At 44.8% G+C, this 23071-nt stretch overlaps 1 protein-coding gene across 1 annotated transcript in view; it reads left to right on the top strand.

Annotated features, from left to right (window-relative positions):
- Nucleotides 1-23071, top strand: part of SLC30A5 (solute carrier family 30 member 5) — a 1152350-nt gene that overhangs the window by 376561 nt on the left and 752718 nt on the right. Inside the window, exon 6 of the mRNA XM_044063733.1 lies at nucleotides 9983-10070. Within this exon, the coding sequence (XP_043919668.1) occupies nucleotides 9983-10070 (88 nt within the window). The remainder of the gene's footprint in view (nucleotides 1-9982; nucleotides 10071-23071) is intronic.

Below are 23071 nucleotides of genomic sequence, written 5' to 3'. Positions count from 1 at the left end.
TCTGCAAGCCTCAAGCAAATCAAGTCATCACAACAGCTCAGACTACGCCTGGGGGGCGCACATGACAGACAGGTGCATTCAGGGCAAATGGTCCCAAAAGGAAAAGCACCTTCACATCAATCAAAAAGAAATGCTAGCAGTGATAAATGCAATTACAGCTTTCAAGGACCTCCTGCATCCAGGGCAATTATTGATAAGAACAGACAACACCACAGTAATGTGGTACATAAACAAACAAGGAGGAACACATTCATACCCTCTGTGCAGGCTAGCCATGTCACTTTGGAACTTGGCTCTGGAATGGCAAATCGAACTTCAAGCACAGTACTTGCCAGGATTGGAAAACACGCTGGCAGACAATCTAAGCAGAAATATGACAGACCCACACGAATGGAAGTTGCATCCGCAAGTGTTTGCAAAGATAATCCAAGCATGGGGAAGGCCAGACATAGATCTCTTCGCCTCCCACAGGAATCATCAATTGAAAAAGTTCTGTTCAAGGACCTTTCATCCAAAGGCCTGGAGTGGACGCCCTTTCTTTCAGTTGGGCAGCATGGACAGTTTACGCTTTCCCACCTTTGCCTCTTCTGCCCAAGGTGCTCTTGAAAGCAAGAGCAGACAGACCGAAGATGATACTGATTGCTCCAGACTGGCCAAGACAACACTGGTACCCACTCCTGAGGAGCCTAACACATACTTCTCCCTGGACCCTACCTCTAATGCCTCTTCTACTGACTCAGCACAGCTACAAAACTCTTCACAGTCAGCTGAAAACACTCAATCTGGCTGCATGGAAAATTCCTTAACACCACAACTGACCCTACTCTCCAAAGAGGTGCAGGATGTCATTTTGGAGGCCAGAAGGCCATCTACTAGAAAGGCTTACTCCGCAAAATGGAAACGGTTTTGCGCTTGGAATGAGAAAAAAGGCCAGGATCCTAGAAAACTGAATTTGCCTCAGATATTACAGTATCTAGCTGAGCTGCTGAAGAATGGACTTTCATTTTCCTCCATCAAAATTCATGCTTCAGCCATTTCTGCAGAATACAATACTGATCCACCCTTATTCTCTCACCCACTTTTAAGACAGTTCCTCAGAGGGGCTAAGAATATAAGACCTCCAAGGAAACAACCAGTACCAGCCTGGGATCTTAATTATATTCTAGAAAAATTAACATTGCCTCCCTTTGAACCAGCTGCCTCAACAGATTTGCAATATTTGTCCTGGAAAACAGCTTTCCTTCTGGCCATTACCTCAGCTCGTAGGGTTTCGGAACTACAAGCCCTCATGGCTGTGCAGCCCTTTCTCATCTTCCATCAGGACAGGGTTTCCCTCTGAACCAACCCGTCATTTATGCCTAAGGTAGTATCCAGGGTAGCTTTAAATCAGGCCATACACTTACCTACCTTTTACCCCAATCCTCAAAACAAAGGGGAAAGGCTGCTACATTCCTTAGACATCCATAGACAGCTACGTTACTATTTGGACAGGACAAAGCCTTTCAGGAAATCAGAACAACTTTTTGTGTCCTATGCTGTAGGAGCTCAAGGGAAGCCAATTTCCAAACAGACAATTTCAAAATGGATAGGCCACTGCATACGGTTTTGTTACTCCTATCATGGCAAATCTGTTCCTACAGGCATCAGATCCCACTCCACAAGGGCCACAGCTACCTCAACAGCCTTCCTCAGAGGAGTCCCTACCAAAGATATTTTGGGGGCAGCCACTTGGAGTTCTGTGCATACCTTCACAAAACACTACCACCTGCCTTTATACTCCAAAACTAGAGCAGGTTTTGCCACTGCTGTGTTGCAGGGCATTCTGGCTCCTCCCAGTTCCACCTAGTGCCTACCACCCTGTGCGTAGCTTTGGGATTCTACCCATCTGTGATTACTGCAGCTGTATGCACGATGAACATAGTACAGTTTTGTACCTACCATAAATGTAGATGTTCGAGTGCTAATACAGCTGCAGTACAGGTTTCCCTCCCTCCTTCCCCTCTTGGTAAAGGTCTAGTGGCTAACACCTCCTCATACAACCTGATTGGGTTATACTTCTATGGTGTATTTGCTTGCAACTACTGATTTTGGATTATATTGCATTGCATGATTATATATATAATTTATGTATTGCCTTCCTTCTGGGGGCACCTGACATCTGGGGCAAGAAAGACTGAAGAAAATGGCGTCGGCTGTGTCTTATATACCCCTGTCGCACTGACGTCAGGAAAGAAAGTGACAACAACCGACACCGGACCTAGACTTTGGAATTCGGCCGACCGAGGACCCGCCTGACGGCAGAAAACCCATCTGTGATTACTGCAGCTGTATTAGCACTCGAACATCTACATTTATGGTAGGTACAAAACTGTACTTTCCAGTGTATTCACTGTTGCAGTCCTGGTTTCCCTCCCTCCATCCCCCTTCTCTCTCTCTCTCTCTCTCTCTCTCTCCTTACAAGGAAATTTTGGTATTTACTTTCTACTGGTGGTGTTCCTCCACCTTAACCTAGCTCTCTGTTGGGGGCTGCTGACAGCTAGGGCAAGAAAAACTGATGTAATTGTGTCAGCTGCCTATTTTTATACCACTGACGACCTGACGTCAGTCCTGGAGTGACAGTAACTGACGCAGAAATACTAAGCCTCTGGTATTCAGGCCGACTGAGGATACCCCTGGCAGGATAACCCAAATGTGATGACTGCAACAGTGAATATACTCGAACATCTCCATTTATGGTAAGTGTACACAACTGTACTTTCTCACTCTGTTCTTTGGATAGTCTCCCTCCCTTGTGGCCCTCATATCTTCTTCCATGTGTTTTTGCTGCATTCCATCCCTCTGAAAGCTATTTACCTAAGTGTCTCCTCCTGAGCTGTCTAATGTAAGCACTGTACAAGCTAGTTGCATCCTGTGTATCCACTTGTCATCTAACTGCTCTTCCTTTAGCCCCACCTGTCTTTGTTGTGTGCCTTTCTGTGTTTTCAGCTGCTGTAGCTGTGGGGTTTGAGATTTCTTGTTGTACATAAGTATATCTTTCTTGCTTATTGTGTCAGTTTCTGATGTACCTTACTGGTGCTTGCTTTTGCACAGTGTTAAAACATTTACTTTAGTGCGGTACTGTCAAGTCCATGTACTTCTGTGCGATTCATAGAGAAATAGATACGCTTCGCTGAGTGCATATTTACAGAGGCAGATTTTTTTAACTAAACGAAATGTTCTTACAAAATAGCCATAGGCACAGGAATGCTTCAATATAAAATTTATCTTCTAGAATAGGGCATGTCAATAAAAATTGTTAATGCATTTCTGATGTGCGAATGGCTCCATTTTGTGAAATGTATAAAGTAGGATGGGATCATTAATAAGTGGTCTTACCCATATTGTTATACTGATGGCTGTCTGTTGTACCATTTTAAAAATTGTTTAAGCCATTTATGGAATGCTATCTTAACATCTGGAGTAGGGACTTCATTTGTCAGCAACCTTTGGGCCTTGGATCCGATATCGGATCCGAGCCGGCAACTTATTATACAGCTATGGATCTGAGCTCCTAGCTCCTCCCCTCACCCATAATCCCCTGCCAACCCCAAATGACCTCAGATCTAGTTTGCCGCTCTTAGGTGTGACAGCTGGATATCGAGCTCCTGGCATTTTTCTGATAAGTGACTCTGTTTCTGGTCAAATTAGTGTAATTTTTCATTATTTAAACAGTGTGTGTGTGTTAGGTTTCCCTTTTTTTGTTAATTCTTAAATTTTTTTAGAGTTAACCCTCCCCTCGCTGGTCGTTAGTGTGTGTGTGTTGCTTGCATTTGGGGCCTAGCATGCTTGTGTAGTTTTATTTAGTTTGGGTTATCATGTCAGAGGCCCCAAAACCCATCTTCTCCAAGTGCACCGAGTGTGGCCATAAGCTCTCTCCGGCAGATGGCCACACTCTGTGTATTCGGTGCCTTGGGGTTGAACACCTGTCCTCGGGATGTACCATTTGTGCAGCGTTCAACCCCAGGGCACTGATGGAGCGGAGGTCAAAGCTGGTCCTGGCGGGACTTCTGTCCCCGGATTCGGCTTCGGCCTCCGCTACTCCCGTGGCACCTCCTCAGCCTGTGGTGGTGGCCACTCCTGCCCCCTTCCCCCAGCCGGGATTCAAACTCCCGCTAGGGCGCTGGAGGACAGGGAGGCCAGGAGGGAGAAACTGAGGGAGAAGCACCACAAGCGGCGGGCCGAGGCCTCCGCTTCGGCCCCCCCCAGCTAAGCGGGCTTCTCCCTCCACGGCTTCCAGGTCTCCTCCTCGGCTCCGATCACCTTGCTTCTCCCCGGGACCCGAGGAGGAGGAGACCTGATCTCCGTCGAGGTCATCGAGGCGGCATTCCAGGCCTGCCTCGGTGGCCTCGTCGAGATCCACCTACAGCCTGTCTGATGCAGACTTGGACCGGATGATGAGAAGGTTCATCCAGGCCCAGCTGCAGATGGGAGTGCTCTTGCCCCCCCCCCTCCGGGGGAGGAGCTCGACACCCTTTTTTGCTTCGATAGCTCCTTCTCCGACCCGCTTCCTGGGTTCAGAGCGCTTGGAGCCGGGCAGCGTTGGAACCGGGGGTGGGTCGGTGCCGACAGTACTGGGTACTTCGGATCCGACCCTGCCCTCGAGTCTGTCTGTTCCATCATTGGATCCGACCTCTTGGAGCCGTGGGCCGAGCTTCGGATCCAAGGGATTCAGTGTGCCTTCGGCTCCGTCCAGGTCGGAGCACACTGGTCCCCCGGATCCGCCGGTTTCGGCGCCAGTTCCGATCCCTTCATCGGATCCAAGTGGGAGTCAGCTTTCGGAGCCCAGGGAGAGCGGCTCCCCCTCTGCCTTCGATGTAGTGGAGAGGGCTCTGTCGAGAGCATCCGGACCCCCCGGCCCTTATCTTGGCTCCACCCTGCACTCCCTCTCTGCTGGGTCAGGCTTCCATCACCTGGCCACAGGGACAGCCTGCTTCAATGTCCCAGGTTGTTCCATTGGAACAGGATATTGCTGGTGAGACCTCCTCGGACAGCCCCCCCGAGGAAGTGCCTCACAAGCATAAGTGTAAGAAGAGGCACGTGGACTCCCCCATGTCCTTAACAGAGGACACAGACTTGGATGAAGGTGAAGGCTCCCCAAGGTCACCCCCTGAGGATGTCTCCTTTGGAGACATCATGGAAATGCTCAGGATCACGGGGGGGTTGTCTGCCCCCAAGGCTTCCTCCGACGAGTCCGTGTTTCTGGAGGCATTCGAAGCAGGCCCGTCTACCACTTGGGTGTCCCCTCTGGCCGACCCCCTGGTGGACCTTATTACCACCAGGGCGTGGAAGGAGCCGGACACTGTGGAGCCAGTCCCTAAACGCCCAGATAGGATTTTGAGCCCCCCCGCAGACTGGCCCCACTGGAGCAAGGGTCCCCCCCCCGTAGATGCCATGTTGATGGCGGCAGCCACTAATAGGGAACTAGCTCAGGACAGCCCCTCGGTCCATCCACCGAGTAAGGAGTCCCGCTCGATGGATCGCCTTGGGAATCGGGTATTTAGTTCAGCGACCTTCTCAGTAAGGTCCCTGAACTACATGGCACATGTCATCAGGATGCAGCGAGATGTTATTAAAGAATACGCTGCTTCCCCCCCAGAGTCCATGTCGGCGGAGGACAAGCAGTTGTACTCCACTCGTATGGCCACTCTAAGATCTATTTCCAATACCTCTATGCAGCTGTTGTCCCACGCCACTGAGGGAGCCACTAGAGCTAGCGGAGCGGGCCTAGTTATGAGACGCCAGGCCTGGCTCTGACATTGCGACTTCGCGGAGCATTTTAAGGCATCCTTTGCGAATGCCTCCTTTGATGGTTCTGCCTTGTTTGGCAAGACCGTTCGCGAGACACTTGTCCAGAGTGAGAAGGATGGGAAGACGTCTGCCGTCAGAGTCCGCTTCTCTGCTCCCCAGAGGTCCTTCTCCAAGAACCAAAAGGGACAGAAGAAGATGTGGTTCCGGAAATCGCAACATTCCCAACCTGCTACGGACAACCAGTCCTTCCGTGGCAGAGGAGGACAGGGAGGACGCCGCCCTAGAGGCAGAGGGGCTCCAAGAAACTTTGGGTCCAGAGAATCTTTGTCTGATCGGCCCACGCAACAGCCCTGAAGGGTTGCCCGACTGCTCCACTCTAGAGGCAGTCGGGGGCGCTTCTCGAGGCATCTGGCAGCATGGGAGTCCATCACATCAGACCGCTGGGTGCTTCGGATCATATCCAGAGGTTACAAAATCCCAATGCAACATGTCCCCAGACTCAGGAACCTCCCCGATGTACCACCCGTTCAGAGGGAGGCTGCAGCCGCAGAAATCTAGCAGCTGCTAGAAAAAAGAGCCATCCAACCCGTCCCCCCAGACCAGCTCGGATTAGGGTTGTACTCCAGGTTCTTTCTGGTGCCAAAAAAGACTGGGGACCTGAGACCAATTCTAGACCTTTCCCTCTTGAACCTGTCGGTAACCAAGGAAAAATTCCGAATGGTCACTCTTCAATCCATTCTCCCCCTCTTGCGGGAGAACGACTGGATGTGCTCAATAGACCTCACGGATGCGTACTACCACATTTTAATGGACAGACGATTCAGGAGGTTTCTCTGCTTCCGGCTGGGAGCCAGCCACTATCAGTTCAGGGTCCTTCCCTTTGGCCTCACCACAGCCCCCAGGGTGTTCACCAAAGTTTTAGCAGTGATAGCGGCCCACCTGAGACTCCAGGGAATGCAGGTCTTCCCGCACCTGGACGACTGGCTCCTGACCGCCCCGACAAGGCATCTACTCTGCTCAGCCAGAGACTTTTTTCTCCGCCTAGCCCCCCAGTTAGGCATCACGATCAGTACGGACAAATCCTCCCTTGCTCCGACACAAGTGATAGAGTTCATAGGGGCCAGATTGGATATGAGAAGTCTGCGAGCCTACCTCACTTCGGAACGACTACAGAATTTGAGACTTCATGTGTGGGCCATCCTCCAATCAGAAGCTCCACCGGCAGAATTGGTCCTGAGGGTGCTGGGCTCCATGGCAGCGGCAATAACGCTTCTTCCATGCGCTCGTCTAAATATGAGGGTACTACAGTGGGCCTCCAAGTACAATGGTCCTTTCAGCTTCTTCCTCTCAATCACCCTATCTCTATCAGCAAGGCTTGCAGGAGGGCCCTGTTATGGTGGCTCCAGTCCCCAGACCTCCATACAGGCCGACCCTTCTGCGCTCCACCTCCTCTCGTCACGGTGACCACGGACGCTTCTTGCCTCGGGTGGGAGGGGGGGCATTGCTCAGGCAGAACAGTCCAAGGTACGTGGAACGACACAGACCTCCCTGCATATCAATGTTCTGGAGATGAGGGCGGTGCTGTTAGCGTTGCAAGCACTTCAGAGCCTTCTCCCCGTAGGAACTATTGCGATACAGATGGACAACATGTCAGTTGTCTGGTACATCAACAAACCGGGGGGAACCAGGTCTTACCCTCTCTGCCGAGAGGCCATGAGGGTGTGGGAATGGGTGATCTCCACCAACCGCTTTCTGATCGCAACGCACATTCCGGGACGGGCCAACATTCTGGCAGACAAACTCAGCTGCACCATTCTTTCCCCTTACGAGTGGTCTCTCAACTCCCGAGTAACGAAGCGGATATTTGCAAAATGGGGGCAACCCTGCTGCGATCTCTTTGCCTCTCCCTCAAATACGAAATGCGACAGCTTCTTCGCTCTGATTCCCCCACCAGGGGAAGCCCCCAGAGACGCTCTGGCGCATGTTTGGCCGACCGGTCTACTTTATGCCTATCCTCCTCTACCCCTGATGCTAAAGCTCTTACAGAAAGCCTCGCGGTTGGGGAGCAGAATGATCCTCATTGCCCCATTCTGGCCTTGGCAAACTTGGTTCCCTTACCTGTGGTCTCACCTAGTGAATCCTCCCTGGATTCTGTATCCCAGCCCGGATCTAATCTCCCACCCATCAGGCTTACCGACCCCGAATCTGGACAACCTGAAGCTGACAGCTTGGCTGCTCCAGTTCCACTCTTAATCAGGACTCCCGGCATCTCTTCACCAGTCAAAGCCATCTTGGTGGCAGCGCATAAACCTTCCACCAGGAAAGTTTACCGCAGTAAATGGAGGCACTTTTCCGTCTGGGCAGAACATCATAATTTGGACCCTTTCACTGCTCCGTTAATGTCCGTGTTGGACTTCCTCACCGGACTTTTTCATCAAGGGGCTAGCTGTTCGACAGTCAAGGTACAATTGGCAGCCATCTCCCATTACCATGTGGGACATGAGACAGGTCCTTTGATGTCTGCTAAACTATGTAAAACCTTCCTCAAGGGTACTTTTCTGCTCAGCCCCCCTATCAAAGAAGCCGTACCCCCTTGGGATCTATCACTAGTTCTTCAAGCCTTGACTGCTTCTCCCTTTGAACCAGCTGCCTCGGCCAAACTTAAATATCTGTCTTGGAAAACAGCATTCCTGGTAGCCATCACTTCAGCGAAAAGAGTTTCGGAACTTCAAGCTCTTTCCGTGAAACCCCCTTACTTGGTTTTTCATCAGGATAGAGTGTACCTCAGGACCAATCCCTCCTTCCTACCCAAGGTGGCCTCAGAAACCAATATCAATCAGTCCATCAACCTACCAGTTTTCTTTCCTAATTATCAAAATAAAGGAGAGTACAAGCTACATTCTTTAGATGTGCACAGGCAGCTGCTTTTCTATATTCATAGGACTGCTGGTCACAGACAATCCGATCAGCTGTTCATTTCCTTTGCCAAATTCAGTTTGGGTAAAGCCGTTTCGAAGGTCACCTTATCACGCTGGATTTCCCAATGTATTCTTCTAGCTTATGAAGCTTCTGGGAGGCCCGCACCTCAGGGAGTCTGTGCACATTCCACTCGCTCCATATGTACTTCTGCTGCCTTTAGATCTAGAGTTCCCTTGGATGATATTTGCTCGGCAGCCACTTGGGCCTCATCTCATACCTTTATCAACCACTACAAACTGGACGTCATTTCCAGAGGGAGAGCATCCTTTGGCTCCGCAGTGCTCCGGAACATCCTTCCATGATGACCGCCCAAGATTCAGGTAGCTGGGGACTCTGTCCCAAAGGTTGCTGACAAATGAAGTCCCTACTCCAGATTAAGAAGTTATGTACTCACCATAACGTTCCATCTGAGTAGGTGGCTTCATTTGTCTGCAACCATCCCCCCTCCTTCCCCCTGGCCTTCAGAAGAGTTAGTTTTGTTTGTATTATCCTGCTTTTTCCTGTTGGGATACCTTTCCAGGTATATGTAGGAGGGCAAACTTGATCTGAGGTCATTTGGGGTTGGCAGGGGATTATGGGTGAGGGGAGGAGCTAGGAACTCTGATCCATAGCTGTATAATAAGTTGCTGACTCGGATCCGATATCGGATCCAAGACTCAAAGGTTGCAGACAAATGAAGCCACCTACTCAGATGAAATGTTATGGTGAGTACATAACTTCTTATTTCTCATGAGTATGTTCTATTAAAAAAGTGAGAGAGGGTAGGGATTCACCCATAATTACCATTTTGTCTGTGCAGGCATAACTCAAATGCTTAACACCTATGTATGCAAGAGAGTTATGGCCACGTGGTGCAATATAGAATTGCCATTGTACATTTTGTGACGGTATAGCTTTTCCTTTGCATTTCTTGTAGAATATGAAGCCTTAGCTTAATATATCCTACAAATAAGATCCTACCTCCTTAATACAAGAAATGTGTTCCTTCCTTTTACTTTATGGATGCAGATTACTGAACATCTCCTATGTAGTTGGTAATGTCTGTACCACATTTAAATTCTAAATGTATATACCTTGTTGTACTCTTAAGCAACTGACCTCTTTATTTCTTTCAGTTAATGTGTATTTGCTTGCACTTTATTGCCAGAAACAGAAATGATGACTGCAAGTGTGCATATTATTTGTTTGTGTTTTTAATGTGCTTTTATTCTTGCAGACAAGAGGAGCTGTGTTTTTCATCATTGCTGTGATATGTTTGCTGCTGTTTGACAATGATGACCTTATGGCAAAGATCGCTGAACACCGTATCCTTTTACAAAAGTGTACAGTGGAAATTTCTGCATGAAGCATCCTCTGAAAATATGTTTTTGGCCATGCAGCTGTAGTGTAATGTATCTCATATGCATGTAATAAGTACCAGAGTTTCCTTAAAGGTAATAGTTGCTAGTAATGCAGCAGTACATTTTTTCCTTCATGTGCTCTAATGTAATACTTGCACACATACTTTTTATTTTTGACCTGTAGACCTTATCTTTGAAAAGTGCTAACATCTGTAGCACATCTGCCCACTTTGTGGACTTCAGTATAATTTCAATCGTAATAGCATAACATGTGATTGCTGTGTCCATTGTGTGTATGCTTGTGCTTTGGTTTCATAAGATCTGTGTTAATATAAATATATAATGTAAGCATAGGTAGGTACTAGGCTAACTGCCTGAAGGCATTTATAAGCCTAGCCGGAATGTGTTGGCTTTTGCCACCACCTTAGATTAGTTCCCTGTGCCTCTGTCCAGCAGAGCCATTGAAGTGATCCCCGGGGTAAACTTTTGTTTCCCATCCACTCGTCAGGGTTTCTCTTGAAGAGGGTTAGCGAGGAGCTTTGCCTAATAAACAGCCTCTGCAAGGCTCGAACCCAGGACCATGCACACCATACACAAATTAAATAAAGCACTGTGAAGTAACAGGGTGAAATTTTCACAAATTAAGATGGAAAGGAAGGTAGAATGTTAAAACCTAAACTTTTTTGTAAAAACTACTAGATAGGTGCACTGGTCTGATTAAATTACCTGTTCAGAATCAAATAGCACATGTGGATATGGTGGTAAACAAACTCCGGTCTATAGAATGAAGCTGATTAGCAGCTGATAATGTTGACCTTCTTTTATGTACTCGAAGAATCTATTCTATCTTGAGTGTTATGTCTGATGTTGTCTCTTCCATCCATCCTCAACAGCTGGGTGTTTGGAACCACCCTTTGATCCATCTTTGGCCACTCAAGACTTTGGATCCCAAGCTCAGGCTCCTCCCCTTACCTGTAACCCCCTGCAAAGCCTAACATTACCTCAATTCTCATTTGTCAGTCCTTTGAGACAGACACTGATCTCCTTGCTCAGGCAAGAGCTTAAAATCATGAGACTTTTCATTAATTCTTCTTTTATACATTCCTGTTTGATACTTCAGAATCTGGACTTTTTGTACACCCTACTTTCCCTGTCATAGTGATAGTATATAGGTGTTTTATAAGGTTTTTATATACCCTGATATTTCTTTGAGCCTCGGTGCCATCTTTCCACTCCAACATTTAAAAAAAAAACTACTTTTATATTCTTTTCTATCTTTTTTTTTTTTTTTTTCTCTTTATGGTAATCTAGAGTTACTGCTTTTATTTGTTTCGCCCTTTTAGGGTCACTCTCATTTATAGCCGAGAAACCTTCGAGTTTTAAAAAATGTGTGGCTTGTGGCCACAAGATACCCAATTTGGATGCACACTTGAAATGTACTGGATGAGCAGTGTGCTATATGCACAGCTTTCAGTACCTGGGCAGTATCCAAGAGGAAGAACAAGCTTATTCTTAAGGGACGTATTCCTGCCCCTGCAGAAGAATCATCTAAGTCTCAGAATGCTGATTTAGAAACTTTTTTCTTCAAAATAAAGGGGACAAAGTCAAGGGGCTTAAAGAGAAAGACTAAGGAGTCAAGAAAATGCTCTTCTGATCAGTCTTCATCTGCTGTTGCTTCCTTGACTCCAAAATCCTCCCAAGTTTTTGGATCTGGTGCTTTTCTTTGAGCTGATCCTCAATGGATTCAAAACTCTTCTTCTTCTGGAGCCACATTTTTCCCCAGCGCTAGTTTCTCCTCAGCTCTGATCGCCCTTTCATCAAGCTTCCTTCCATCACTTCCTCCCTGCGGTTTGTTCAGTCAACCAAGAACCTTTCCAAGCACGTGGACTGATTTAGGACCCAGATTCCGTAGGGTGTCCTCCCTGCTCCAACCAGCATTGGACCTGGGAGTTGTGCATCTTCCCATCATCCTGTAGTAACTCCTATTCCAGTCTGTCAGATTCAGGAATTACAGGTCCAAGCATTTCCCAGATTTTGTCCATGCCAGATCTGGCGTCATCTCTGACCTGAACAGCTATGATGTCTTCAGAGCTAGAGGGATCCCAGAACTGAAGTGTTAGCACCGGATCCAGGGGAACAGTTTCAACTCCGAGGGTTTTGGAATCTTCCTGTTGAAGCCTCGACACTGAATAGCTCAACACCAGTGTCAGCCTTTTGTCTGAGCCATGTCAGGTTCCAGGGTTTTCCTGAAGAGTTTGGTTCACTTCTCACCAGTCATATCTTGAGTTCTTCAGCTTCGGCGTTTGAGGCTGTCAAAAGAGCACTTTCACAATCAGATGAGCAGACGACTTTTTCTAGCTGAGATCCACCTATCCCACATACACCACCCTTGGGTCCTAATCCTTTTCATATGATGCACTTGGCACAGCCAAGCCAATCCAGTCTTGAGTCAGACCAAATCCCCTTTATTCTGAGTCTTCTCTAGAATAACCCACTGGGGAGGCACTTCAGAAGCATACATATAAATGGAGGTACATAGACTTCCCCCAGAAGTCTCTTACAGAGGACATGGATCTCAGTGACGGGTTGGGGCCTTCATAACCCCCCCTCCCAGAGGTCTTATTCGGGGAAATTCTTGAACTCCTGAGACAGAAAATGGAGTCAGTGTTCCTTGATTGAGGCCTTTGGGTCTGGCTTATTTTGGGTGGTTCACCCCCACCAATGAGATGGTAGATCTTGTCTCTAAGTGGACTTGAAGGCAGGTGAAAGTGACTGAACTAATTCCCCATAACCAAGACAAGTAACTTGGTCTACTGGACAGATTGTCAACATTGTAGCAAGGGGCCAGCCATTGGATTCCATTGTAGTGGCGGCGACCACCAGAAAAGAACAGAAGAAAGCTCTTCTGTCCATCCTCCTAACAGAGCGTTGACATTGGACATATTTGGGAAGCAGACTTGCACTTCAGCTATCTTCACTGTGAGGGAGCTGAATTATGTGGCATACATCACAAGGTTTCAGACAGATTTGACCTAAGAAAACAAGAAGTCCCTATCTATGTTTGTATCTATGAAGACAGGAAAATCGTGGATGCTCAGTTAGCCACCTTACAGTCATTGTCCACTGCTCATCATTGAAGCAGCTCAACTGGTTGGAATTTCCTCAACTCTACATTACAACCAACTTTTTCTGGCCCATAAAATCCTATATCAACCAGAGAAAAATCCTGCATTGCAAAACCTGCTTCACCTCCATAAGTTCATAGGTGTGTACTAGGCCAGCAGCCCAGAACCTTTACAAGCCTAGCCCATAGAAGTGCCCTGACATTATGCCGCCGTTGGTTCCCAGTGCCTGTATCAAGTTGAGCCACTGGAATGATCCCCAGGGTGAACTTTCTATTTCCCATCCACTCATCAAGATTTCTCTTGAAAAGGGCCAGTGAGCTGCTCTTCTTGACATGTATGGGAAGTCTATTCCAGAGCATGGGCAGTCTCTGGGTTATGAACCTGTTCTTCCAGCATGTTCTGTTGATTGTGGTAATGAAGTTGAGGTCCCTGGAGCGTGTGGTGCGGAGGTATTGGGATTTCTTTAGATGTAACATTTCTAACAGGGCTGGGTCAGACCTGGCTTTGTAAGTCAAGGAGAGATCTCCTCTTAATAGACAATATGAGACATAGAAAAGCTGGAGTTTTTGAGTCTGTCCATATAGGGCATGTGTAAAGGCCTAGGATCCTCTTCGTGCGGTACTTTTGCGGCCTTTCCAGCTGTTTAGTGAGGTACATGCCAAATGGGGCATTATACTCGATGATTGGTCTAATGAAGGAAGAGTAGGGAGAGATGATGACCTCTTTCTTCCTGGATGCAAAACCCTTAGTAATGAGATGTGCCACATAGGACTTTCTGACCACGGTGGCAATGTGGTGGTCGAAGGAGAGGTTGCGGTCAACCTGTGTCCACAGATCTCTTAACACCTTCAGTGTTCAGTTGCCTACCATCAATGTGGTAATTAGTGGGAACGGAGTTTTTCCGAAAGGGAATGACAACGCATTTTTTGGCATTAAGCTTAAGGCCATGGTTTCGACACCAGTCGTTGGTCTTAGTGAGGCCTTCCTGTAGGATGTCTACATCACTTGGGGAGTTAATAATGGCTTCCACCTTGCAATCGTCTGCGAACTTGGTCAGCCAGAGTCCCTCCTTGTTGGCCTGGACTTCTGAAAAGTAGAGGCCAAACAGGAAAGGACCCAGGAGTGATCCCTGTGGGACTCCACTCCACACCAGTAACAGAACTCTTCTTCCAGTAACAAACTTATTCTCACGGTAATTAAGTCTAATAATACAGCAGGCGACACCCTCTTTTCTAATTATGTATCGAAAATCTGGAACTCACTACCCTGTAACATGACTACTATCACTTCATTCACACAGTTTAAAAAAGCATTAAAACTGCATCTCATTAATAACTGGCTATGCTCTTGCAGTACACCAGGCTAGACCCTCCTCCACCTTCTATTCATGCACTTCATGATGAATGGTAAGAACTATGTTTTATGACTGTATAAATTACATACAATACAAAAAAAAAAATAGATTGATGTTATAGGTTTGACTCTTAATCTTTATGAAGCTGTTGATTTACACGTCTCTCCAGCAATGATTCTTGATGGTTTTTTTTTTTTTTTTCATTTTGACTAGTGATTCTATTACTGTATTATTTCTCTGTCTTACTAATTGTTTCCTATGTATGTACATACTACTATTAATTAAGACTCTCTGCATTTTGTATGTATTTTTTCTTTGCAAACTTTTTATTTTTTATGACTTGTTATTGATGTGTGTGGAGCTTTTCTCCCCAGGCCTCCACTGAAAATAGATGTGTCTAGTGGACTATCCCGGTTAACAAATGTAAAATAAATAAGTAAAATCTTTCCAAATGCTGTCTCGTCAGATTCTTCTACCTTTCAATCTCCCACAGGCCTTCTTAGTGTCATTAGATCTCAAGGATGTCTACTTTCACATTCCCACCTGCCTCTCAGGTTTTTCTCTAGTGCCTCACACTATCAGTTTACTGCTCTGCCTTTTGTTCTTTTCACTGCCTTGAGACTCTTCGCAAAAAGTGCCTAGCGCCAGTAATAGTTTTCTGCCGCACTCAAATTCAGATTTCCCTTAACCGAATGACCTTTTGATCCAGGCTGTTTCCCCAGACATTCTTCTGTGTCTTCAATTCACTCTCCATCTTCTGACAGGTCTGGGTTTCACTATAAACTAAAAAAAAAAAAAAATTCACACATGGTTCCTACACAAGACCTAGTTTTTCTAGGATGCAGGCTGGACACAAAGAAAATGCAAGTCTTCCTGCTTAGGAGAGGGTTCTCAGCCTGTCCATTTAATTCCAAGACCTCTCCTCTGCAGCCTACTGCTTGACAAGGGAGATACCAAGGACTTTTGGGCTTTTTGGCAGGCACTGTCACTGTGCTCCCAATGGCCAAGCTTCACATGAGGAATATCAAGCAATACCTGAGTCGGTGTGGTACCAGCACTGCCACCCCACTGACACTGATTCCACTCCTTCTTTGTCTGAAGAAGAAGCTTATGTGGTGGAAGGGACAGGTCATCCTCAATCCAGGATTACCCTTCATACTTGTTTCTTCTCTTCAACAGGTTTACACGGATGCCTCAGATGAGGTGGGATGTGCTTGGACAGGATCACACTGAGTATAGGGGAAATGAAAACCCCAGTTTCGGCAAGAGTAGATCAACCTGTAAGAAATGAGCTCTTCTGCAAGTTCATCAGATTTTCACCCACCTTTGGAGACCAGGACCATTCCTAGTGTACACAAAAAACATCAGAGTCTTGTGTACATAAACAGAGAGGCACCAGGTCTTACAAACTTTGCAAGCTAGCACAGGTGGCCTAGAACTTGGCAACACAAATGAACATCTCGCTCACAGCCACACACATCACCTCTCAGGTCAATGTGCTAGCAGACTGCCTTCCTTTTCTGGCGGACAGGGAAGTTCTGTGTCTTCCCTCTTCTGCCTCTCCTTCCAAAAATCCTTCTCAAGGCACAAAAGGGGACACCCAAGCTCCTATTACTGGCTCCATTTTGGCCAAGGTTATTGGTTTCCCCTGCTATTTAACTTGGCAAAATAAATTACAGGAGGATTCCTCTACAGCTGGACCTGATTACGCAGTATAAAGGATCACTGCTCAAAATGAATCTCCCATCCCTCTGACTAACTATATAAATGATAGGATTTTAATACCTCAAAGACATTTCCTCTCTGAAGATGTGATACAAGTCCTGCAACAGGCTGAGACCTACTACCAGAAAATCTTACGTAGCTAGGTGGAAAAGGTTTTGCCTGTGGGGCTGCAAACACAGTCAGGATCCAGTCTTAACACAGGTACTCTACAGTACAATATTATCTCTGCAAGCTTAGCCTGCTTCTCCATAAAAGTTCATTGGTCTGCTGTCAGTGTTTGCTTTCCTCTTAGCCCTCCATTTATGGCTTAGGCCAGAGGTCAGACTTTTTGTCAGGGTAGTTCTGCATCTTAATTCTCCAAGCAAACCCATATGACCTCCTCCTTGGAATCTTAATTTTTGTGCTAGAAAAGCTTACTCTGCCTCCTTTTGAACCAGCTTCTTCAGCTTCTCTGAAATTCTGTACTTGGGGAAAACCATCCTCCTCTTGATCCTCACTACTGCCAGAAGCTTTTCTATGTTGCAAGCTCTTGTGGCCAATTCCCCCTTTTCCCATTTTTCACAAGGACAAGGTGACTCTCAGGGCAACCCTTCCTTCATGCCTAAAGTAGTGAATGAGCTGTCCCTCGATCAAGCCATTCATCTTCCCACCTTCTCTCCCAATCCCCAAAACAGGGTTTAAGGATCTTACATTCCCTGAATATTGAAAGGCAACTCGGATTTTACCCAAACAAAACTAAATCCTTCAGAAAAACTGACCAGCTGTTTGGCTGTTCCAGCTTAGGATCATAAATGATACAGTCTCCAAACAGACTATTGCAGCCTGAATTTTAAAGGCCATTTTCTTCTGCTATTCATACCATAGTAAGACCTTGCCTTCTTGTCCTAAAGCACATTGTACTAGGGCAGTCACTTCCTCTGGAGCGTTTTGCAAAGGAACAGATTGCAGGTCTATTTTTGGAGCCAGACAATGTCTGGACTGCTGGACAGTTCTCCTTCTCAATAGCTACCACCCATCTTTCTTCCTTCATCTCTGGAAAACACCCATATGTCAATAATACTGCAGCAGTTATTTCAGTCAGGACATAGTACAGTTGTGTAAGAACTTACTATAACAGTAACTGTCCTATTGATCACTGTTGCAGTATTCCATCCCACCCTCCATTCTCCCTTCTCTCACTCTCTTCCATCTTCAGTTGTCTCTTCTATTTCCTCTAGACTTTGATCACTTTTTTTTAATGCATAAGGGGGAATTTTCTTACCAATATGAGCTACACCCCTCATAGCTGACCACTGTTCTCTGTTAGTAGTCTTCAGGCCATTGGCTTGGAAATAGTCTGAGGATACACGCTAGTATGTCCATCTTTTATACCCCTGTGCATATGAGCTTTAGGTCATGTGTCAGACGTACAACTTAGGAAAGGTAAAGCTTTGGTACTCCAGCCAGATGTCAGTGGTGTCAACCCATATGTCAGGAACATGCAGCAATGATCGTTAGGACATCTGCTGTTGTGGTATGTTCTTACACAACTGTATTTCCTAACAGAAGACATTATTCTCAGTGGCAGTTACTTCTACTAGTAGGGTATCAGAGCTCCAAGCTCTTTCATGTAAACCTCCATATATTGTTTTTCATAAGGAGAGAGTTTTCCTTCAAACCAATCGTTTTTTACCAAAGGTAGTTGGAGACCAATTTAAATTAGAATATTAATCTTCCAATTTTCTTCCTGAAATTTTCCAATAAAGAAAAATACATGCTACACCTGTTGTATGTTCATAGACCATATGAAAGCACTTAGAAAATCTGTTCAACTTTTTGTTCTTTTCTGCAAATAAACTGAGTAATGGATGGAAGAGAGAACATCAGATATGAAAGTTTCTGTCCTTCCTCAACTCCACTACCACCTATCTCTGGTTTAACAGGACTACCCTATTATGAAGGCCCTTCAAGTGGACTTTTTGCTGCACGTCAACTTATAGCATTCATATTACCTTGATAGTGTTTTGCATTATTATTATTATTATTATTATTATTATTATTATTACTACCATTAGGGGGTTGTCTGAATTCTTGGGCAAACTTAGCCTGAGGTAATTTTGGACTTTGCAGAGGGTTATAAGAAGGGGAGGAGCCTGAGCTGGGATAAAAAATCTTGAGTGGTTGAAGATGGATCTGAGGGTCAGGTCTGAAGACCCATCCATTGAAGAAGGAAGAGGCAAGGCAACACAGATCTATTGTTATGGTAAGAACATAACTTTCATTTCTCGAGTGGTGAAGAACAAACAGCTTACTAAAATGTACTGTGGTTTCATAAAAAGAATGTTAGTATTTTTACTACTAATATGATGAAAAATATACTTCATTTTGAAAACTAATGTACAAAATTTGGGAGACATGCAACAGAATTCCAACTATGGGCTCAGCAATATTTTCTTAGCAAATTGATGTGAAGTAAATTCAGAGAACTGTAGTACAATTGAATAGTGACTTCTGCTCAACACAGCAATGGGCATTCTAATGCTAGGGATCATCCAGTGTTTACTATAAGAATTGATTTCTAATTTCAAGATGATTTTAGCAACATGCCCATGTTCTTGTAGATACCCCATACTACTATTACTTCTACCATTAGTCACTTTTCCAGCAGCCTTCACTCCAGTGCCTGTCTCTGTCACCCATAACACACACACACACACACACACACGCACACACACACACACACACACACACACACACACACACACACACACACACACACACACACACATCTGCATTTTATGGCCTGTGCATGCCTGCCAATCTGTGCTGGTAGAATTAATTGCACAGGTCTTCTGTACTGTTTTCTGTTTGTTAATCTGGTTGAAATCCAGAATGCCTATGGCCCATTTCAGGAGAGTTTTATGTGGTATTTTACAATGAATAGCTGAGCTTTATCCATGACACAAGGAATTTGAAAGGAAAGAATGAGAGCGAGATTGTACAAAGAAGAAAATGCCTGCAGAAGAACAGTTCCTCAGCATGTCGTTATTTAAAAATAAAATTCTAATGCGAATGTCATCTTTATTCATTCATTGATTGCAAGAGGGGTTTGCTGACGTATGTATTTCTTGGGAATATGTTTTTAGTCTAGGCATCATGACACCAAATCGTCAAACATTTTTGAAAAATTGCTTTAAGAGTAGTACCACATGACTCCATCATGCGGTGTTTTTTATTTGCTTGCTTTTTTTTCAACAGATCATTAAGAATGTGTGTGTTGCATTCACATATTCAGGGTAATGTAATTACTGTATTAACATAGCTTAGACAAAGATTAAGGTTTTTCCTTGTTATGCTATTCAGTGATGACTGACATCAGTAGGCAGCCTGGAAAACAAGGGTAAAATTGCTGGTGGGATAGTCTTTTATAGCATCTAGCCAAGAAATGCACCCACTGGCAGTAATAGATGAGTACTTTGAGCCAACATAGAATGTACTACAGTTGTGGGGAATCTCTCCCATCTTATCAGTGAAACGTGCTTTGTGTATTCTTGTAAAGAACTGTGATAGTGCATTGCAAACACAGAATATCACTGCAGTTAAGGATCACTTGGTACAGCTACTCTGTCCATTTTCCAATCTGTTGGGCAGAAACATATTTTGCTTGTCCCTGCCTTCATTAAAAAAAATCTGTGTGGCAGTTTAGCGGAGAATTTTATACCGTTAGATGATAATGGCTTCACTTTGTAGTCTTGAGTTTGATTCCCTTAACCTGCGTCTGTCTCTGAGCAAGTCAACTGACTATATATTTATTAGTGAGTCAACTGATTACATCTTTGTTTGTTTGTTTACTTATTTATGTGCTTACCTATCTACTTAGCTGCCTACATACATTTGTTAACTGGGCCAGAGCACTGATATCCTTGAATCATTTTTAGGCCAGCAGTGGCTATCAGTGGTATCCTGCGGGTTACTGTACTGAGGTCACTTCTTTTTGGACTAGTCCTGTCGGGTTTAAAAGTGGGAAATGTCTGTGGCTTCCAAGATGGGCTGTAAAAAGTGCATACATGGTGCAGTAGTACTGGCCTCACCTATAATGTCAGTAAATGTAGCATCATGAAACTTGGCAAGATGGACAGATATTATGATTACAAAATAAATGGTTATATTTTAAAAACTGACATCTTTGGTTCAAAGGTAAGTTTTAGGCTATATTTTAAAATCTGACACCATTGGTTCATAGGTAAGTTCTAGACTGTCATTGTACAGATTATTACAAAGATAATCAATAAACCTGATTCTGAATTCTCTCCATCTTCAATAAGGGCAACACAAGGTTGACCTAGGGGAATGTGAGGTTGCGCATCCAGTTGTTTGTGTTACTTTGAAGGTAGCAAGGATGCTACTGTGTTTTGCAAGTAGTAGAATTTGTTTCAGAGCTGGGGACTAAATTGGGGTATGAATCTACATGTCTTATTTATCTTTTAATGAAGGTTTAGGGATTTAACCAGGTATGTGAAAAACTATCCCTTTTGTGAAGGAATAGGTGGTCAAGGACAGTCGGATCTTTTCCTGTCTTGAAAGACTTGACACAGATCACCATGGAAGTCTAAAAGACCAAGTGCAGTGAGGGGACTACAAGTCCACATAATTGAAGGTCTCGAGGCCATTGATCTTTTTAATTAGGAATTTGAGATCCTTCAATATCTGATACCTCTGCATTTCTGTAGAAGATATGCTATAGAATACATAATGTGATTAAAGTTATCAGAATGTTTGAAGATATACTAGATATGCCATATAATTCAAAATGTGATTAAAACTGTGATAAAATTGAAAGTTATTAACAGATGGTGTCTTATTTAAGAATTATGTGGAGCTTTAAAAGAATCTTAAACATTCATTTAGGTTAACAGGATAGTACCTTTTTTCCTTCAACTTCTTGTACAGTAATACATCAGTGGTTGCAGGTGCTGGAATTTCTGTCTGTCCACTTTGATCCATGTGTACTTGTAGAGACCAGAACTCAGTCTGCAGGATAAATGGCCAGTCTGTTTACTCCTGTTGACAAATGGCACAAGTTATTTATTAAGATGCCTATGGCTAATGTTATACATTAGTCAGATGGATCTAGGATGATTATAGTGACATTCTAGGGGGTATTTTTTGGCAAGAAGGGCTTCCAGAGCTGGCTTTGCCAAGGTCTTCCACCTCTCATTCTAGGACTTCTGCATGCTGGCCAAAGTCTTGGCTGCCTCAGTGGTGCCTTTTTTGGGCAGAGTCCTGCTAATGGGTGTTTCAGCCTAAAAATATAACAAAGTATTGGACAATATCTGTATGTCACTGCTCAGTGCTTGGAGTCTAAATAAATTGACCTTTAAGTCCTGCATTTAGAGAACATGCATGTGTGTATTATTACTGTAACCTAGATTAAAAGTTCCAAAAGCATCCCTTCTGTACCAGATTTTTATGAATGCCATGCATTTAGACTCCGTGAGAACTGTGGTGGAGCATCCTTATATGTTAGAGACCACATTACCTCAAGGCAGATTCCCAGAGACCCACAAACCAAATTTATTGAGATTAAACTCACTCCAAGTAAAACCAACAGATCATAAGTTTAGTCCCCCCCACACAAAAAAAACATGATTTGTTAAATACACTTGTTGAATTTCATGTGCACAAAGCTCCATCATCCTGGAAGACTTAACTACTGGTCAGTGAACTGGAAGACTTGATCACTTCTATTTTGCATCATATTCTAGTATTACATTTGTTTTGTTTTAAGTTTTCTGTTGGAGTTCCCACCCACCCGTCCAGTCCTTATTGTGTTCTTAAATTTGGTGACTTTTGAGTTGCCCACCCCTACTGTAAATCTAATTTTGGGCACTCCTCCCAATCCCATCTCATCAGCTTATTTTACTGAGTAGAGAGAGATCATTTGGGAAGTCTCACCCCTTAGTTTATCAACCTTAAATTATCGTGTTTCATTCCTTCCCACTTAACCAAAAAGAATTGCACTTTATTCACCTGCTTTTACTGTATTTGTGTTTCTTCCTACTTTATTATTTTATTTTGCTTTTGCTGCCTGTTCTTAAAAGTACTCTATTGCATTTATTCTGCTGCATTTATTACTGCTTGTTAGTAGCCTGTTAAATTGTGATGGCCTCTGTGGTGCAGCGGTTAGCATTGTCGACTCACAGCAAGAGATTTTTCCGTTTGATTCTCGGCTGGAGCACCTTCAGTGTGGAGTCTGCATGTCCTCCCCATGGCCGAGTGATGTATAAAGGCATGCAGGTAGGTGCGTACGTGAATGGGTGTGCCTTCCTTGAAGGTTGGGTATCGGGCTTGCAACTCTGCACCGTAAAAAATCCACTGCTAATCATTAGCAGACCAGAGTTCTGCTGTGATGACCCCTAACCAGGAAAACCCGAAAGACATTACTAGCAGCCTGATAAATTGTAACTGTTATTCTAAGCCTTTTGGTTTAAGCACTTGGGCTTCAGACCAGTTGTTTTGCATTAAGATGGTTTGTGGTCTGCACTCTTGTGGCAGGACAGGTAGCTTACATCCTTCTAAGTTGGGAGTTGCTAATTGAAGGCTTATTGTCATTTATTCTAAAAGTGTATTAGTTCTGGTTTAAGCACTTGGGCTTCAGGACAGTTATTTTACATTAAGAAGGTTTGTGGTCTGCACTCGTGTGAGAGGAGAGGGTAGATTCTGCCCTTCTAAGCTGGGAATTTCTGGTTAAAGGCTTATTGTGCCTGCTTATTTGAACAGTT

The sequence above is a fragment of the Protopterus annectens genome, chromosome 2.part2 (genome assembly GCF_019279795.1).
Source record: "Protopterus annectens isolate FY-2018-M chromosome 2.part2, PAN1.0, whole genome shotgun sequence".
In the NCBI taxonomy this organism is placed as follows: domain Eukaryota; kingdom Metazoa; phylum Chordata; order Ceratodontiformes; family Protopteridae; genus Protopterus; species Protopterus annectens.
This window is presented reverse-complemented; position numbering and strand designations above follow the sequence as displayed.